Source organism: Antechinus flavipes, chromosome 4, assembly GCF_016432865.1.
Source record: "Antechinus flavipes isolate AdamAnt ecotype Samford, QLD, Australia chromosome 4, AdamAnt_v2, whole genome shotgun sequence".
Taxonomy (NCBI): Eukaryota; Metazoa; Chordata; class Mammalia; order Dasyuromorphia; family Dasyuridae; genus Antechinus; species Antechinus flavipes.
Window position 1 is genome coordinate 31,240,821 of NC_067401.1, and position 16,485 is coordinate 31,257,305.

The 16,485-nt window shown below is 40.3% G+C and overlaps 1 protein-coding gene and 1 long non-coding RNA gene across 7 annotated transcripts in view; one reads left to right on the forward strand and one right to left on the reverse strand.

Moving 5' to 3' along the window:
• Positions 1 to 291: 291 nt before the first annotated feature.
• LOC127558947 (galectin-9-like) overlaps positions 292 to 16,485 on the reverse strand; it is a 121,275-nt gene continuing 105,081 nt past the window's right edge. For 4 of the 6 annotated variants that reach the window (XM_051992358.1, XM_051992353.1, XM_051992357.1 and 1 more), the window contains 9 exons: positions 16,039 to 16,240; positions 15,282 to 15,392; positions 10,978 to 11,073; positions 9,250 to 9,291; positions 8,468 to 8,515; positions 7,048 to 7,089; positions 6,350 to 6,438; positions 4,722 to 4,884; positions 2,009 to 3,057 (listed from right to left, as the gene is read on the reverse strand). In XM_051992358.1, the coding sequence (XP_051848318.1) occupies positions 2,911 to 3,057; positions 4,722 to 4,884; positions 6,350 to 6,438; positions 7,048 to 7,089; positions 8,468 to 8,515; positions 9,250 to 9,291; positions 10,978 to 11,073; positions 15,282 to 15,392; positions 16,039 to 16,240 (940 nt within the window). In that variant the 3' untranslated portion in view covers positions 2,009 to 2,910. Of the gene's footprint in view, positions 608 to 2,008; positions 3,058 to 4,721; positions 4,885 to 6,349; positions 6,439 to 7,047; positions 7,090 to 8,467; positions 8,516 to 9,249; positions 9,292 to 10,977; positions 11,074 to 15,281; positions 15,393 to 16,038; positions 16,241 to 16,485 lie in introns of those variants that run through there. The other 2 variants (XM_051992355.1, XM_051992354.1) reach the window with 2 other exon arrangements.
• Positions 11,080 to 16,485, forward strand: part of LOC127558949 (uncharacterized) — a 136,041-nt gene continuing 130,635 nt past the window's right edge. Inside the window, exon 1 of the long non-coding RNA XR_007953040.1 lies at positions 11,080 to 11,270. This is a non-coding gene — a long non-coding RNA (uncharacterized LOC127558949). The remainder of the gene's footprint in view (positions 11,271 to 16,485) is intronic.

The following is a 16,485-nucleotide window of genomic DNA, read 5'->3' on the forward strand; positions in this document are numbered from 1 at the left end:
TGATGGATTTATGTGTACCCCTTTAGAAATCCACTAATCTGATTAGATTTCCTATTTCCTTTGGTGTTTTCATCTAACAAAAGAAAGGGGGAGATGTTGGAATCCTTGCTAACTGCTAACTAATTAGAGTTGATCTAATCTTACAAGAAGATTTTGGCCAGAACCTGAAACAAGGTACTAAGTAGAACTAATTAATACAAGGCTTGTGTTCACACCTTTACTCATTGGAGTCCACAAGTATGCTAGCTTCACAAAGTACACTTTCTAACTTCAAGGGAGTCCACACCTCCCTTAAAGCTCTTTGGGCCAGAGAGCACTATGGGAGAAAATCCATAATCCCATTCTCTCAGAAGATTCACATATAAGGCGAGACAGCCATTCCAGAATACATTATTATTTCCTCTTGGCTGGCTGGTCGCAGAAGAGAGTTCAGCTGGACTCGAGAGGAGCGACTCTGGTGGCAGACGAAGGGTTTTCAGAGGATAAAGCTACGAGTGGAGAGTTCAGTGGACAACCAGATTCATCTTCATCTCACACCACTGTAGTTGGTGGCTGGGCTCCCCAGAAGGAGTCAAGAGAGACATTCCATCTCTGTGTTGGTTGGAGGCTGAAGAAAGCAGAGGCAGAGGCTGAAGGACAGAACCTTTGGATTTGGCTCTAAGCCTCTAAACCGGCTGTGCTTTGAGAAGAACAAGAACTCCAACATTTGAACTCATAACAAATAATAATAATAATAATAAAAATAATAGCTAATATTTATGTGGTACTTTAAAGTTTGCAAAATCTTTTATCCCTTTTGATCTTCACAAAAAACCTGAAAGGTGATTGCTATTATTATCCCCATTTTATAGATAAGGAAACTGAGACAGTTTAATGAATTTTCCCAGAATTACATAGCTAATAAGTATCAAGGGAGCATTTGAACTCAATTCTTCCCAAGTCCAAGTCCCTCGCTTTATCCATTATCTAATTTTCCAGTTTTATTCTTGGTTCCTCACATCCCCCCAAAACTCTGTTCCTTCTGCCCTACTTTGTGATGTACAGAAATGATTCCTGGGCTCTGGGTCCTCACTTCCAAGAAATCCTTGCCCAAGAATTTGTTATCCTCAACTTTAACCTCAGCAATGTTGGGCTGGCAAAAAAGATCCATAAATGACATTTGTGCACCTTGTGACAAAATGTTCCAGGGCACATTATCTAAGACAAATCCAGATGAGAATTATACTTACAGAGATGAGGAGAAAAGTTATCAAGGAGAGCTTACCTGGGCAGGATAGCCAGGGGAAGCATTTAATTGATTATTCTTTCTAACTAGATAGTAAGCTCTATCTAAATTTTTTACCTAAGTCATACATGTTGTGAGGGTCTTTTATCTTAGGGAACTCTGAGACAAAGGCCCAGGTAAGTTTCAGCTCTGCAGGTGACTTCTTTTTCCCAAGACCTTTCCGGATTTAAGTCCATCCAAGAAATTCCCATTTTGTCACTGTGCCAACTGACAAAGGAATCATGAGACTAATACAAATGTTTCTGGTCTTTTCCAGCACAGGTGAGAATTAGAGAGCTAGGACCAAAGTTAGGAAGTCCTTTAAATGCTTTTTCAAACATATACTAGCTCTATGACCATTTCATTTTGATGACTTTGTCCATCTATGAAATGTGGATAAGGATGACAGTACTTATCTCCCAGCCCTGTTATAAGCCTCAAAGAAGATAATGTATGTATAGCATTATACCTAAAGTACTAAGCAAAGACTAGCCCCATTTTCCCCTGACTTAACCCACCCCAATTTCATACTTTTACTTTTAAATATTTTTATTTTCCCCAATTTCATGTAAAATAATTTTTTAATATTTGTTTTTAAAATTTTGAATTCCAGATTCTCCTCTTTCTCCCTCCCACCCCCTCATTGAGAAGGCTCATGTAAATTGTGTAAAATACCTTATTTCATACTCTAAGCCAAGAACCTCACTGACTCCTGACTCCCAAACACAAGTTAACAGATCACAGTTGTTCTGAGCTCAATACCACATAGCAAACTTTTATTAAGTGCCTGCAGTGTGGGTATGACTGGGTCAGGAAGCGGAGAGATACAAAATATAGGTGAGACATGACCCCTGCTTTCGGGAAGCAGATTCCAATAGGAGGAGTTGGGTTGTATTAAAAAAAATAAACACATTCACATTATTCAAAAAATGTAGACACAGAGATGGGGCTACAATGGCTTGAGTCACCCAGATGGAGAGGGGCAGGAGGCTACAGCAGGCTCCTGCTTCTCAGAGAGTATTCCCTCAGGAAGAGTGCTTCACAAGGAGTGGGGAAATCTCTGGGCATATAACAAGGCACTGAAGATATCCAAGTTCTTAGAGGTACCAGGGAAAGCAAAGGGGATGTTAATGGGGACCACTGCAGAAAAACGGGGTAGGGGAAGAGAAGTAATTGGCTCCAGATGGAGACAGGAGGAGGAGGGGAACCTCAAATCTATGCTGAGATACAGGCTCTATTCTGGAATGAGAGGAGTGGTGATATCTGAACTCCCTGTTCTGCATCGAAATATCAAAATATCACACCTGAGGTTACAGCAACCAGGTTGAAGGTACCCTCGGTTCCATCATAGTTGAGAAGTAAACAACCCTTCCTCAGGAAGTTATCCATCCTCCTGGCAAGGAACCCCAGGGAAAACAAAAATATGTCCCTTCTCTACTTTCTCCCAGAGAGGAGAGCAATTTACTCCAATTACCCCTGATTGGAGGGGTGGAGGGAAAATTTGGTGCTTAGAGTCTAATCAGCTAGTGATGATGGGGTAGAAAGAAGAAACATTCAGGCTGGAACAGCTGAGTGAGAAGCCCTTCATTATCAGCTGGCTGTCTTCAGACATCTTCAGCTAGGACACCTGGGTGGAAGGCCCTTTCTTAGACCTGTACATGGGTCAGCTGGATGTCCCCGGACACCTCCAACTGGTTGATAGAGGCTAAATTTTTCATTCTGTGATTGTAGTCAAACTGGTGCTGCCCATTGACGGACACCTTGAGGCAGTGCATTTCACACCTGATGAGGATCTGGAAGACAAGGGGACCCTCAATCAATGAACGTTAATCAAACATGTACTCTGTTCCAAGGATCACATTAAGCACTGAAGCTCCAAAGACAAAAAAATGGAACAATCCCTCCCCCTCAGGGAGTTTTCTGTCTTTCCGGGGAAATTTTGTACACCTGTATACAGGAGACATATAAATGAGAGGTGAGTCACCATCCCTTTACATTGCTTCTCCTCTTTCATATAGAGCCATTTGTTGCTTCCTTAAGTCTAAACAGACCTCAGGGAAGAAAAGTTTCTCTGACAGGATTCTGAAAGTCATAACAAGCTGTAGTATTCTGGAGTGATATAGTATAAATATGGATTTCATCATAAATAGAAGATTAGGATTTGATCATTGACCATAAACAAAGGTAGCTAGGTAGCCCAGCCAATAGAACCTTGACCTTGGAATCAAGAAGAATTACATCCAAATCCTGTTTCACACTAGCCATGTGACTGTGGGAAAATCACTTAACTCCTGTTTCCCTCAGTTTCCTCATCTGTAAAATGGGAATAATAAAATAGCACCTACTTCCAAGGATTGTTGTGAGGACCAACTGAGATAATTTGTAGAGCATTTTGCAAACCTTAAAGCACTATAAATGCTGGTAATTATTATGTATTATTTCACAGAAATTTACTTAGAATGGGATCCTCACAAGAAGCCATCTTAGGATCATGGGTATACTGATTTAGGTTAGGCCTTGGAAGTGATATAAACCCTTTATGATTCAATAAAAAGAGTGATGGAGGGGAAGGGAAGAGGAGGTTATGCAGGGAGAAGGCGACAGAGGACCCAGATCTGCTCAGCTCCAAACTCTATCACTGACTCTCATTATACACTAGGTACCCTTTCCTTCCCTAGATTTTAGTCTTCTCATCTTCAAAAGAAGGAACCTAATCAGACAATTGTTCCTTCATCTACCAAAGGAAGTATCCAGAATAATGTCCTATTTAAACTGAAGCTTTTTTCTCTAAGTGTCATTTAGGTTTGTGCTGAGTCCTCTACAATGATCCATCTAGATAAAACAGTACTTAATGGCACCTTTTTGAAACCTCTACATATCCTCCACTTTTGGTCTTTGTCCAAAGCCTCATGGTGGCATGGGGGAGACGCTATGGTTTGTTGAAATCTATGATATTAGACCACAAGCTCTGGGAAGACTCTGGAAAGGCTCTATGGGACCCTGATGGAAAAAGTTAATACTTAACATTGGAGGGTTAGTCTAGCTAAAGAAGAACTCATTTCAGCTTAGCTTCAAGGTTTTGCTCCCAATACTTCTTGGGGACCACTGATTATGTGGTCTGTGACAATGGAGGGAGTCTAGGCTGATGAAATCTCTGATCATTGTAGTATTGAAGTCATGCTACGATCATTCTGTATCATTCTAGGCATAAATGATGAGACCTCTTGGTGCTCACTCCATAAACCACATTAGCCTTTGGATTGGCCCTTTCCTAATTTTCATCTCCCCATGAGGGCAGACGCCTGGAAGGGATCCACTCTTACCCCTGGGGAATGAATTGTCTAGTGTCTTGGATTGTCAAATCCCTTCTCAATTCACTGTACTTTGAAGGAAACTTTGGAGTTCAAATCTATCTACTCCCCATCCAACAAGCCCTCTTTCCCTCTTTATGCTTTACCATGAAGGGTTGACCTGGGGTGAAGGGCATAAAACCGGGCAGACTACGCTCCTCAGAACCCCATGTGTAGTTAATCTTTGTGTTCCGGACCACGGCTTTCTCTGTAAATCGTGGGTTCAGATGGAAGGCAATGTCATTCCCACATCTCAGATTGATTGTGAACCTGAAGGAGAGAACAAAATTTGTACATGTTATTTCCTTTGAAAGAGTGAAATTTTTTGGAGGGAAGGAACTGTCTCATTTTTATTTTTGTGTCCCAACCACCTAGGACAGCTTCTGGTGCTTATAGAGTGATTAATCCCATCAATTTTTCTCTGCCCTACCTCTGCTTATTGAAATGTTCCTTTTTCTTTAAGACCTTCCCTCAGGTACCTCCTCCCTCCAAGATACCTCCTCACCCAACCCATGTGAAAGTGATCTCTCCTCCCTACTTTTCACTTTGCCTGGATATCATCATCGTGTTTACAGATAGGCCCTGAGTAGTTCAAATAAGGAATCCTGTGAAGTGTTACATTATTCAGATTCATAATACTTATTTCTTTTAGGCTAGAATCAGTAACCTTACCTTATGTAACTGTAACTTCAAATCTGTACATTTGAATATGTACACCCCCCATGTTTTACTCTCCATTGTACCAATTTTGTAGGGAATTTTGTACCAAGTATTGTAGGGAACCAGGTCTTTCTCCCCATTAGATGGTCAGCTTCCTGAGAAAAGGGTCTGGGTCATATCTATCTTTGCCTCCCCCCTGCCTCCAGTGCCAGACTCCTTTTGAATAATTGGTAAATTAAGGCTTATCAAATTATTTCTGTTGGTGATCTTGGGTGATACAGTCATTTCTTCTTCTCTGACATTTTTGCCTTTTTTATTGGGCCTGGAATACTGCATTTCTCCAGCTAGAAAAACACTTCTGTTATTGTCTTTTGTCCCCATTCCAACAAAATTGCTCTCTCCAAAGGTATTAGTAATCTCTTTTTCTAAATATGTAATATTTTATTTTCCCCAAATTTTATACTAAAACAATTTTTTAACAGTTAGGGTTTTTTCTTAAGTTTTGAGTACTCAATTCTATTCTTCCTCCCCTCCCTAAAATGGTTATCGATCAGATATGTGCTACCATGTAAAACCTAATGATCCCTTAAATGCCAAATCTCTCCATCTTTCCCCAATTCTCATCCTCCTTAATTTCCCCTCAGTCTCTGACATTGTCAATCACTGTTTTCTGCTTGGGACTGTCTTCTCTCTAGGTTTTTGTGGCACTTCTATCTCCTGGTCTACTTTCAAGAATACCGTCCCTCCTCATCTATACTTCCTAACTTAACTAGCTTCCCTTCAAGTACCATATTCAGGCTTTCCCAGATCCTCTTAACTTTGTGCTTTCCTTCTACTGATCCCCATTTATCCTTCATACAGTTTGTATATACTTGTTTACATGTTGCCTCTCCTATTAGATTGTAAGCTCCTTGAAAGTAAGGATTTTCTATTGCCTTTCTTTGTATGCCCACTGCTTAGCAAAGTGCCTGACACACAGCAGGTGTTTAATAAATGATTATTGACTGATGAGTGATAAGGAACGAATGTGGCTGCCCAGATATGAAATGAATATTTGCTAAAGGGAACCACTAACATGTTGGCGGGAAGCAGGATGCTGCCAGAGACGATGATGTTCCTGAATGGGTAGAGTCCTCCAGGGATAAATGTAGAGAAAGGTAAGGGCTGAAAGGAAATAAAAGACAAATGGGATGAGCAATTTCTTTTGCAAGAAGGATGAGTCTGAAAATATGTAACATGGGCAATTGACAGAATAAGAATGAGAACTAAACTGCTATTTCATTAATATGGAGAACTCCCTAGTGAGGAAACTTCCTCTCCCAATGCAGGTGAGTACTTTTTCTGTAACTTGGAAGCTTACAGGGTTTCCTAGAACCCACGAGGCTTGTTACTTGTCCAGCATCTATAACCAGCACAATCAACAAGAGGCTGAATTTGGACCCAGATTTCCTCACTCTATCCACCACACCATGCTGATTCTCATTTTAGAGAAAAGAATGAAAAAGACAACCTCCATAAAAAGAAAAGAAAAGCCAGAGGAAGCTGGCCATATGTGCCACAGGAAGAAGTGAGGCAAGTACAAGGTAGGGTTTGAGGGCCATCTCAGGGGAGCAGGAGCTATTGGCCATTTCCAAGTGTGAAAGCTGCTTTTAACTTTCTGATTTCTTAGGCTCTCTCCATCCCAGAGGGGCCATTTTCTCTTGGGTCACAGAGTCTGAGGCTCATGCCATCCTCCCCACTGCCCTCCACCATGAACACAGGGTAACAACTTACATACAACTGACTGGTGCACAAAGTGTTTGGGAAAGCAGGTGCCTAGATGGAAACAATGGAAACACCTAGAGTCAATAACACCTTCAAACCCAGAAATAATAATCCACTCATAGACAGAGTGATAATCAGACAATAAAAATCCAAACAGTCCCCTACACATGTAGTAATATACAGACATCCACAGCCTCACACACATACAGATGCACAGACATACAAAGACACATACATATGCACACACACATCCTCTTCCTAAAATATAAGCTGAAGAATGTCTGTTTGGTTCTGGAACTTAAGACAGAAGTGTTTCCAAAGCCTGTCTCTCTGCTTCTCTATAGATTATGGTTCCATTGCCTTTGCTTCTAGAGGGGAACTGATTTTCCTTTCTTTTCACAATTTCTTCTAAAGCTAAAGAAATTTCACACTTTCTTCCTGAATACTCATTGTCACAAGTCTGCCTCACAAGTACTGCCTGTCTTGCTCCTGAGCATGTCCCTCCATGTCTCCTCCCCAACCTCCCCACTTACCCTGAGCTGGGAGAGAATAAGTCAAATCTAGGAGGATGAGCAGGGATATAAAAAGAACACTCAATCCATAGTCACACAATATGGATTTAAATACCATCTTTTCTGTCTGTGTCACCTTAGTAATTCAGCCTCTTCATCTGCAAAATCAGGGACTTGGACAAGCTGTTGGCTCAAGCCCTTTCTATCCCTAGGGTCCTAGGACTTCTAGACTTGGAACATAGGGAGTGTGGGACAAAGGCTTTTATGGCATGAGCTCAGATACTCCAGATGCTGCTTTCCCTTACAAAGGAAGACAAGTTCCTCTCTCCTTACTCCCACTCCAGCTTCTCAGGCACCATTCCTTCCTGATGGAGAGGAAAGCACATTGACTTTGGAATCAGAGAATGGACTTAGATCCCACCACTGACACTTACCCATGTGACCAGCCATTTCAACATAAGATCATATATTTGGAGCTGGAAGAAACCTTAGAGACCAGAAGGAAATTGAAGAGCTAACTGACTCATGCAGAGTCATACAGCTAGTAAGAGTCTACAGTAGGAAGCCAATCTTCCTGATTTTGAAGTCTACTCTCCCTTTGGTTGCACTCCATAGATTAGAGCTGGAAGAAACCTTGTATTTCAATCTTTCTGAAACTCACTTCCCTCCTCTGTAAAAATCTTTAGCACTTAGCACAATACCTGGCATATAATAGGTACGTAATAAATGTTTATTCACTTAGAAGATTAGATTAAAGAACCTTTCCAGTTCCAGAGCTTTTATCTTGTGTCTAGCATTCCTAGACCCTGGCTCTTATCACAGTACATGACTCAGTCTATTTCAACAGATGCAGGGTGGGAGATGGATAAATGAATGAATGGATGAGGCCATAGAATGATCAGTGATGAAAATCTTACACTGGGTACTGGTGGAGCAGAATTGATGCCAGGATAAACAGTTTGAGTCTGAAAAGAGGAACAAGAGGAAAAAAAAATTCAATTAATGCACCAACTATCAAACGCACTGAAGATCCCTCAAGGATACTAGTCTTATAGGTTAATCTTGAATACTTTCTAGACAGAAAAGGTTTTCCTATTTCCCCCAGGGTTTTGGTAGAGATACTAAGAAATCTCATCCCATACCCTCTTCCCCATCATCTGAAACATTTAAGAAAATCATTCACAATCATTCAAATGTACCAAGATTTTAAACTCTTTTTCTCCCTGGGAAGGGGAGGAAATAGGAATCTTTAGCTTCTTCTTTTCAGACACTGGGGACTTTGAGTGTGAAACACTGATCATACGTTCTGTCATGTAAGAAAGCTCTCTGGATAGGGGATAGAGGTGGAATATACTTTAAAATGAAGGTCATATGAAAACAAATCACATAAATTAATTTTAATGCAAATACAAGGGCACTAGGAGTCAAAGAAGATAGTTTGTGAAATATGATACCAATCTGAAAATGCTATATGAATGATATCACTTATCCTTCAGGTTCTAGCATAAGAGACCAGGCTGTAGGGAAAGGGGAAGGCTAAGAAAATTTCAGTGCTAAGAAAAGATGCCTGGGGATGATTCCCTCCCAGGCAAACCCTGAACCAGCTCTCTAGGGCAGTTCCACTCTAGTCCTGATCTGACCAAAGTGAGAAATAGGAAATAAAATAAACCAAAAAGAGTCGGGGACTCTTAAGACTTACAATGACAGTAGAAGGAGCAGGTGGCCAGGCATAGTCTGGAGGCTGGAAGGCATGAAAAACAAAGCAGTGTCATTGCTAAAGCATCAACAGGACCTGATCCCTGGAGTCTGTCTGGCTGGCCTCAGATCTTGTGCTTTTGAAGGTACTACTCTGTCCCTTTCAAGGGTTCTTAAGTCTATGAACAGGTGTCCTGGTTTTGTTTTCTTTTAATATTTTGATAATAATCTTTCATTATAATTGGTTTACTTAGCAATCCCAAGCATTTTATTTTATATATTCAACAATATTCTTTTGAGAAGGGGTTTATAAGCTTCCCCAGCCTGCTGCTCAAGGCTCTGTAACCCTGATCTAAGGTTTGGCCTAAATTAGGGGTTCTTAATCTGGGAATCTATGGACGTCTTTATTTCAATATATTTTGTTTTCTTCATAGTCTTTCTCTCATATTCTGTATTTTAAAACTATTATTTTGAGGGGCAGCTAGATAGCATACTTCTATGCACCCCTAATTTAGAAGAACTTGAGGTTCCTTTAACACATCTAGCTGTGTGACCCTGGACAAGTCACTTAACCCTCAATTGCCTTAAAATAAAAAAAAAAATTAAAAACTATTATTTTGAGAAGGGATCCAGAAGTTTCACTAGACTGCTGAAGAGGTCCAGAACATACAGAAAAAGATTCAGCCCCTGCTCTAGCAAGGGCTGCAACATCTCCTTTCTGCTTGCCCAAATCCACCTCCCCCAGAAGGATATTGCATATGGATTCCTCCACTTCTCCCCTCCCTCCTTATCCATCATTTGGAGAAGTCTCTTCTCTCAGGGGTAAGCTCATATGATTCTTTAAACAGTAAGAAATCAAAGTTGTGATTTCTGGTGCAGATGTCCCTTTACTCTCCCATCTAGGGGGATAGCAGTGAGAAGGAAGGGACCAAAGAAGCTCATTCTCAAACTACTCTTTCATTCAAGACAATCTCTGGTTGTTTTAGTCTTTTCCCTAATGAGACTTTAAAGGAGGTAATATGTCTGACTTTACCTGTTGAGATGAGGTGGCTCTGAGAATCCAAGTTCCCTTCTTTTGGCAACTGAGCCCTTGTCCTTTCAGAGTCTCAGGTAGAAGCAGGCTTTTGCCTGTGCCTGTGTGTGGCTTGCTAGTGTTGCTGACTAAAACAGTTGCTGACAATATTCATTCACATCAGAGACACTGACCAATTCCCTATTCTAAATGACCTGACATACTTAACTGATGAAATAACCCTGTTTAGCTGTCCTGATGGTTGTTCTCAATTCTCAAACTGCCCTGATTGACTGTGCTGTCTGAATTCTTTTTTTAAAGTCATCTGACAGTCTCCTAGATATGAATTACCCGAATAACTCTCTCTTCTTGATGAGCAATTGTCTAATCATTTGAACTATCCTGAGAGTTGGGCTCCCAGTTGTAACTGTGCGGGCTGTTTTTGCCATTGTTCTCATTGTCCTGATCAATTAATGCCCTATCCTAACTGACCTGACCTCCTGTGCTCTGATGGGCTCTATCAATTAGACTTGACAAAGTGACTGACCCGTTATTTTAGCTGAAGGGGCAGTCTGACTTCCCTGCTCTAACTTATCTCAGGCCTGCCTATGCAAGCCAACTGCTTGACTTCAGAACTAAGCAATGGTCCCGACTGGTTGACAGTCACCTGGTCCAATGACAGAGTGAAGGGTTAGTCTGTTCATTCACTCATTCACTCACTTTGGTTTTGCCCCCTTTTGGCTTAGAGGGAGGCTGTGCTGTCAATGTGTGCTGCACGACAAAGCAGGAAGGTTGAATGGGAGCACATCTGGTGTTCTGTTTAAAAAAAGAGAGAGCGGCATTTGGATTAACAGGTTTGAGAAGGCAAGGAGGAGAACAGGAGAGAAAGAAAGCAGGGAGAAAGCTGGATGTGGGGCAGGGAGCTGAGGGAAGCTCAGAGAGGAGGGACCTCCCCGGGAAAATGAAGCTTGTACAAGCTCCAAGAGGAAGCAGACAGAGAAGCAAGCAGGCAGGTTAGTTTAAGCAGAGCTTCTCTTTCTTGAATGGGGGCTTCTCTGTGGCTGGGATGCCAAACCTGGCCTGTGAGCTGCCTCACAAAGCTCTTGGAATGGCATCTGAAAATTCCCACTCTACCATTGCCCAAGCCCAAAATGCAGCTAATGACCCATGGACCTAAACCTATCTTTCTACTCCATTTTTTAAAAATCCATTCATCCCCCATCCTGTCTGATGAAGACAAAGAGGATGTCTTCCTGGGCACCTTGGTTGTTGCTGAGAATTTTTTCCTGATGTTTGTGATGACAAAGATTGAAAGAAACATGATGTACTTTCTGATCTCCACTGTTCAGAACCTGGAATAGGTTTAGGAAAGTAGGGGAATCTCCTTATCTGAGGATGTCAAGATACTATTAGGAGACACCCTGTTTTCTCAAGCTAGAAACCAGCAAGCAGTTTGTGCTGAGCTTAGCCCAACAAGAATCTTTGTGCTCACCCTCTGGGCGATCTCACCATCTGGCAAAAGTCACATAATCATTTAATTGCATTGATCAACACAAGGTGCTCCCTAAGCTTGTACAAGTACTGGACAAGCTTGGACTTGTATCCATGTTCAATCAGGAAACCTTTCTATAAATCTGTGAATCAAATGAAGGGTAATGTTACCCTTTTCATTTTCAGAGCTACAGCTCACTGTAAGTATTGAGATTTCCCCATACTGCCTCTTGTCTTCCCCCTAGGGACGGGCCCCAGCACAAGTGTCCAACTGCCCTTCTAGCGTGCAAGATTTTCCTCACTCTGAAATGAAACTTCTTTTTGATTCTTGACTCTCCCATATCTAGCCTGTTCTTTCAACTCTAACCATATAGAAAATCGCTCCGGTTGACATTAATTAGTGTCAGAAGTGGGATTATATATCTTATACTGTGTAATCTTTAACAAGCTACATTATCTTTGCCCCAGTTTCTTGATTTGTAAAGAGAAAAATAATAATAAAAAATAATCACCTTGCAGTGATGTAAAGATTAAAATAATAGTTTGAAAATGCTTAACATGGTGACATGTATGTTAAGCACTATATTTTTTGCCTTATAACCCCATAAAATATTTTTAAAATGACAAAGGTAATAATATCAATGGTTTCTAAATATGTGATCATTTAGTAATGCAATTAATGCCATCTGAAGTTTTGTTTTATGTTTTAAATACATGATATTTGTGTTATTGTTGTATTTCTAAATTCTCTTATATTGTGAAATTTGAGACACCATCATAACAGAAATGCTATTGGACAAATGGACTTTTTAATCTGGATGCTATTACACATGAATTGGGTTTTTAAAAGGATGTGGTTTTTAAAAAAGATCTTTGAAAACTATTAAATATTTAATAAGGTATATTTTATTATAAAGCAGATAATAATAAATAATAGCAAAATTTCATTTTAAATTCTTGACTATTATGAAACTGTATAGAGTAATTTAAAGATGTAGTTTCAACATATTCATGATGAGTCTATTATCAGGCATTTGCTGTAATGTTTGAAGTCCCAGAATGGGGTAGTTTTAATTTATAAGTAAAGAATAAATAAAATGTTAAGTGTTAGGAAAACATTCAAACCCTAAGTTATGGTTAGTGAAATTTTGCTATTTAAGGCATAAATTTCTGGGATTGTAAGTTATTATGGTTTTGAACTTGAAGACAAGGAACTTTGCAGCTGCTACTCCTCTAGGTATTGCGACAGAGAAAGATAGTCCTTTCTGATATAATGATGCAAGATGATATAACACTAGGGAGATGTCTAGAATCAAACAGACCTAAGAAAATTCTTCTCCACTTCCTGCCTCTTCCCTCTCTCACCCCAGTTATGATATGTGACATTGTCCCTCTTTTTCCATTTATAACTAATTTCTATAATCAGGAAGTTTTGTAAGTATGACACAATGTCTACTAAATAACAGATTTCTATGGAAACATTTCTGAGTTACAACAGGAGGATACAAATATGAATATTTTACAGCTTTACCCTATATTTGTAGTCAAATTCTAATATAGGGATAACATCCTCTAAAGGGGAAAATGATTAAGCAGAGTAATAAGACAAAGATATACTGTAAAAAGTTTACTATTGTATTTTTTTGTAAAACTTTTTACATTACATCTGCCTTTAAAACATCTCTCAAATCTAGTTTACAACCTCATCACCTATTCCCTATAAACACAATAAATTTTTAATTGAGTTTCTTGCCTCCAGGTACTCCCCTCTCCAGTCCATCCTCCCCAAAGCTTCTAAAGTTATCTTCCTAAGGCACAAGACTGACTCTGGTGTTATCCTCCCTGTACACCTACCTGCAGTAACTTCCTATTACAGTTGAAAGGGACCTCCAGAGGTCAAATAGTCCTCAGAGGTCAACTACTCCAAATGCCTCATTTTATAGCTAAAGAAACCCAGATTCATTCAGGTTAAGTGACCCAAAGTCACACAAATGATAAATGACAAATCTAGGATTTGAACTCAGGTCAAATTGTACTCTAAGGACAGTGCTACAAGATCAGCATTCTTTTGATTATATATTGCAGCCTCAAGGACCTCCTATCACCACTAGAGTAAGACAGAAATTCTTCAGCCTGTCATTAAAAGCTCTCCCCATCCTTCTAATCTTATTTCATATCAGTTTCCTTTCAAACTGGCCTACTTACTATTTTCCAAACTTAACAGCAAATTTCCCATCTCCAGGCTTTTGCCTCCCTCCTCATCTTTCCTTCTTAGAATCTTTAGCTTCTTTCATCATATTGTATTTATTTTTCTTTATCTTCCAATAGAATGTAAGTTTCTTGTTTACATTTTTGTTTTTCTTCCCGGGTTATTTTTACCTTCTGAATCCAATTCTCCCTGTGCAACAAGAGAACTGTTTGGTTCTGCACACATATATTGTATCTAGGATATACTGTGACATATTTAACCTGTATAAGACTGCTTGCCATCTAGGGGAGGGGGTGGAGGGAGGGAGGGGAAAAGTCGGAACAGAAGTGAGTGCAAGGGATAATGTTGTAAAAAATTACCCAGGCATATGTTCTGTCAATAAAAAGTTATAATAAAAAAAGACTATATGATGATCAAAAAAAAAAGAATGTAAGTTTCTGGAAGTCAGTCATTATTCTGCTATTTGGTTTTGTGTGCCCAGGGCCTTACACTTAGGAAGTGCTTAATAAATGCTTGGTGAATGAATTGAATCAGGAATAAAATAGATTAGATGATGACTTATCTGAAGAGTTGGAAAGGATAGTCCCTGTCACAAACTCCAGGTGTGTTATTGATTTCCTGTGTTTGGGTAGGAGATGTTTATGAAAGAGAAAGAAAAGGGTAGGTGTAGGGAGAAGAGGCAGGAGAACAGGATAAAACATGGACAGAAAGAAGGAGAAATAAAGACAGGGAGACAGAATCAGGTAAATGTTAACCAGGGTCATAAATACTAAGGGAAAGGAAAGAAACTAGGGGTGGGGGAGAGACAAAACAACTTCAAAGCATTTAGAATTGGAGTCAACTTCAAAGTCATCTCATCTCAGGCAAGCAACTTGGGTCCTTTCACGTTATCATTTCACCTTTCAATCAGACAGTAAAGGGGGAACAGAAATAACAACATGCATATAGAGGGACAGAGACACAGTGGGGAGGGTCAGAGTGTGGAGGACAGTGCCCTGCAGGAATGCAGTCCAGTTCAGTCTAGTTCAATTCAATTCAATTCAATCAATCTTGATTAAATGTCTGCTAGGAGCCAGCCATTGTGCTAAGTGCCAAAAATGGAAGAAAGAAACGGCCAAATCCAAGTGAAGTAAAGGAGGAACACCACTGGGGGAGGATAACAGAGCTTTCCCCATCCTAATTCAGGAGAGATAGCAGTGAGGGTTGGGAGCTGAATAAGGGGAGTAAAGAGCTTTCTCCTGGCCTGTGGCAGTTGCCATTCAGTGGGATTTCTGCCCTTCCTTTGGGATAGGAAGTGGAGGAGACCTGTGCCATCCATTCTGACCTGGAAGTTGATGTAGGACACCTGCACTATGCCCTCGATTGTGATGGTGTCCACTTCATGGAAAGGGATCCGGTGTAGGTACTGAACAAAATAATTCCCATTCACCAACACCTGCCAACAAGAGGAAGCTGTATGAGCAGGAAAGCCAGTGGGACCTTGGGAGCCATAAACATGAGCTTTTGAGAAGGAATCTTCTGATGGAAGAGAATTACTGAGAATAGTTAACACCACACTCCCACCCAGTGTTGCTGGTTCTACACTCTGACACCAAATAAAATAAAGCAAATCTCTCCTGAGCATGATGGTTCTTTAATTATTTGAAGGCATCATTCCTATCTCTCCTGAGTGTTCCCTTCTGAGGTTAAACATCCCATTCCCAGTTGCTTCATCTTCTGGCACAGACCCAAGCTGCTTCACCATTCTGGTTGGCCTCCTATGGACACATTCCAGGTTAGCAGGGCCCTTTCTGATCTATGATGCCCGAGATCAAACACAGTACTCCAGTGCCAGTCGGAACAAAGCAAAATAAAACAGGACCAGGTTAGATTTAACTGCTCTTGTGACTGTTACACCAGTGATTCACATTTAGTATGAGTCACTAAAGCCTCTGATCTTTTTCAAACAAACTGCTTTCATCAAATCATGCATTTTCTATATTGTACTCCTGAAGCTGACTTTTTTGAACCCAGCCTTCCAACTTGTAATTCCTGTACTCTCTCAAAGAAAGGTGACTTAGGAGGGATGATGCTGTACTTACATTGAAGCCTTCATTCTGGACCTGAAAACGAATTTCAAAAGGTTTTCCCTTCTGAAAAGGCATCTGCATCTTCCTCTCTTCTGGCCCCCAGGAACCATATTGCTTTGTATTGCACACTACAAAGCCACCATTTTCAAACCGAGGGTTGAAATGAAAGGCGATGTTGTTTCCAGTGAATCCATATTGAAAATTTACAGCAAATCTAGTTCAGAAGCCCAAAAAATAAGAGCAGTTAGTGGATGCTATGTTCTGGTGATGGCTGATTCCCACATACCAGGCCCAGAGACTACTCCTTAGTCTTAACTCTTTCCTTTCTCTATCATTCCTCTTTTCTCTTTCCTTCCTTTTAGTCTTTGCAACACTTTTCCCTCTAGTATTTTATTTTAAATGCCTGCACCTTGAAATGTCTATAAATAAATAATCCTGTGACTTCTCAGATGATAAAAG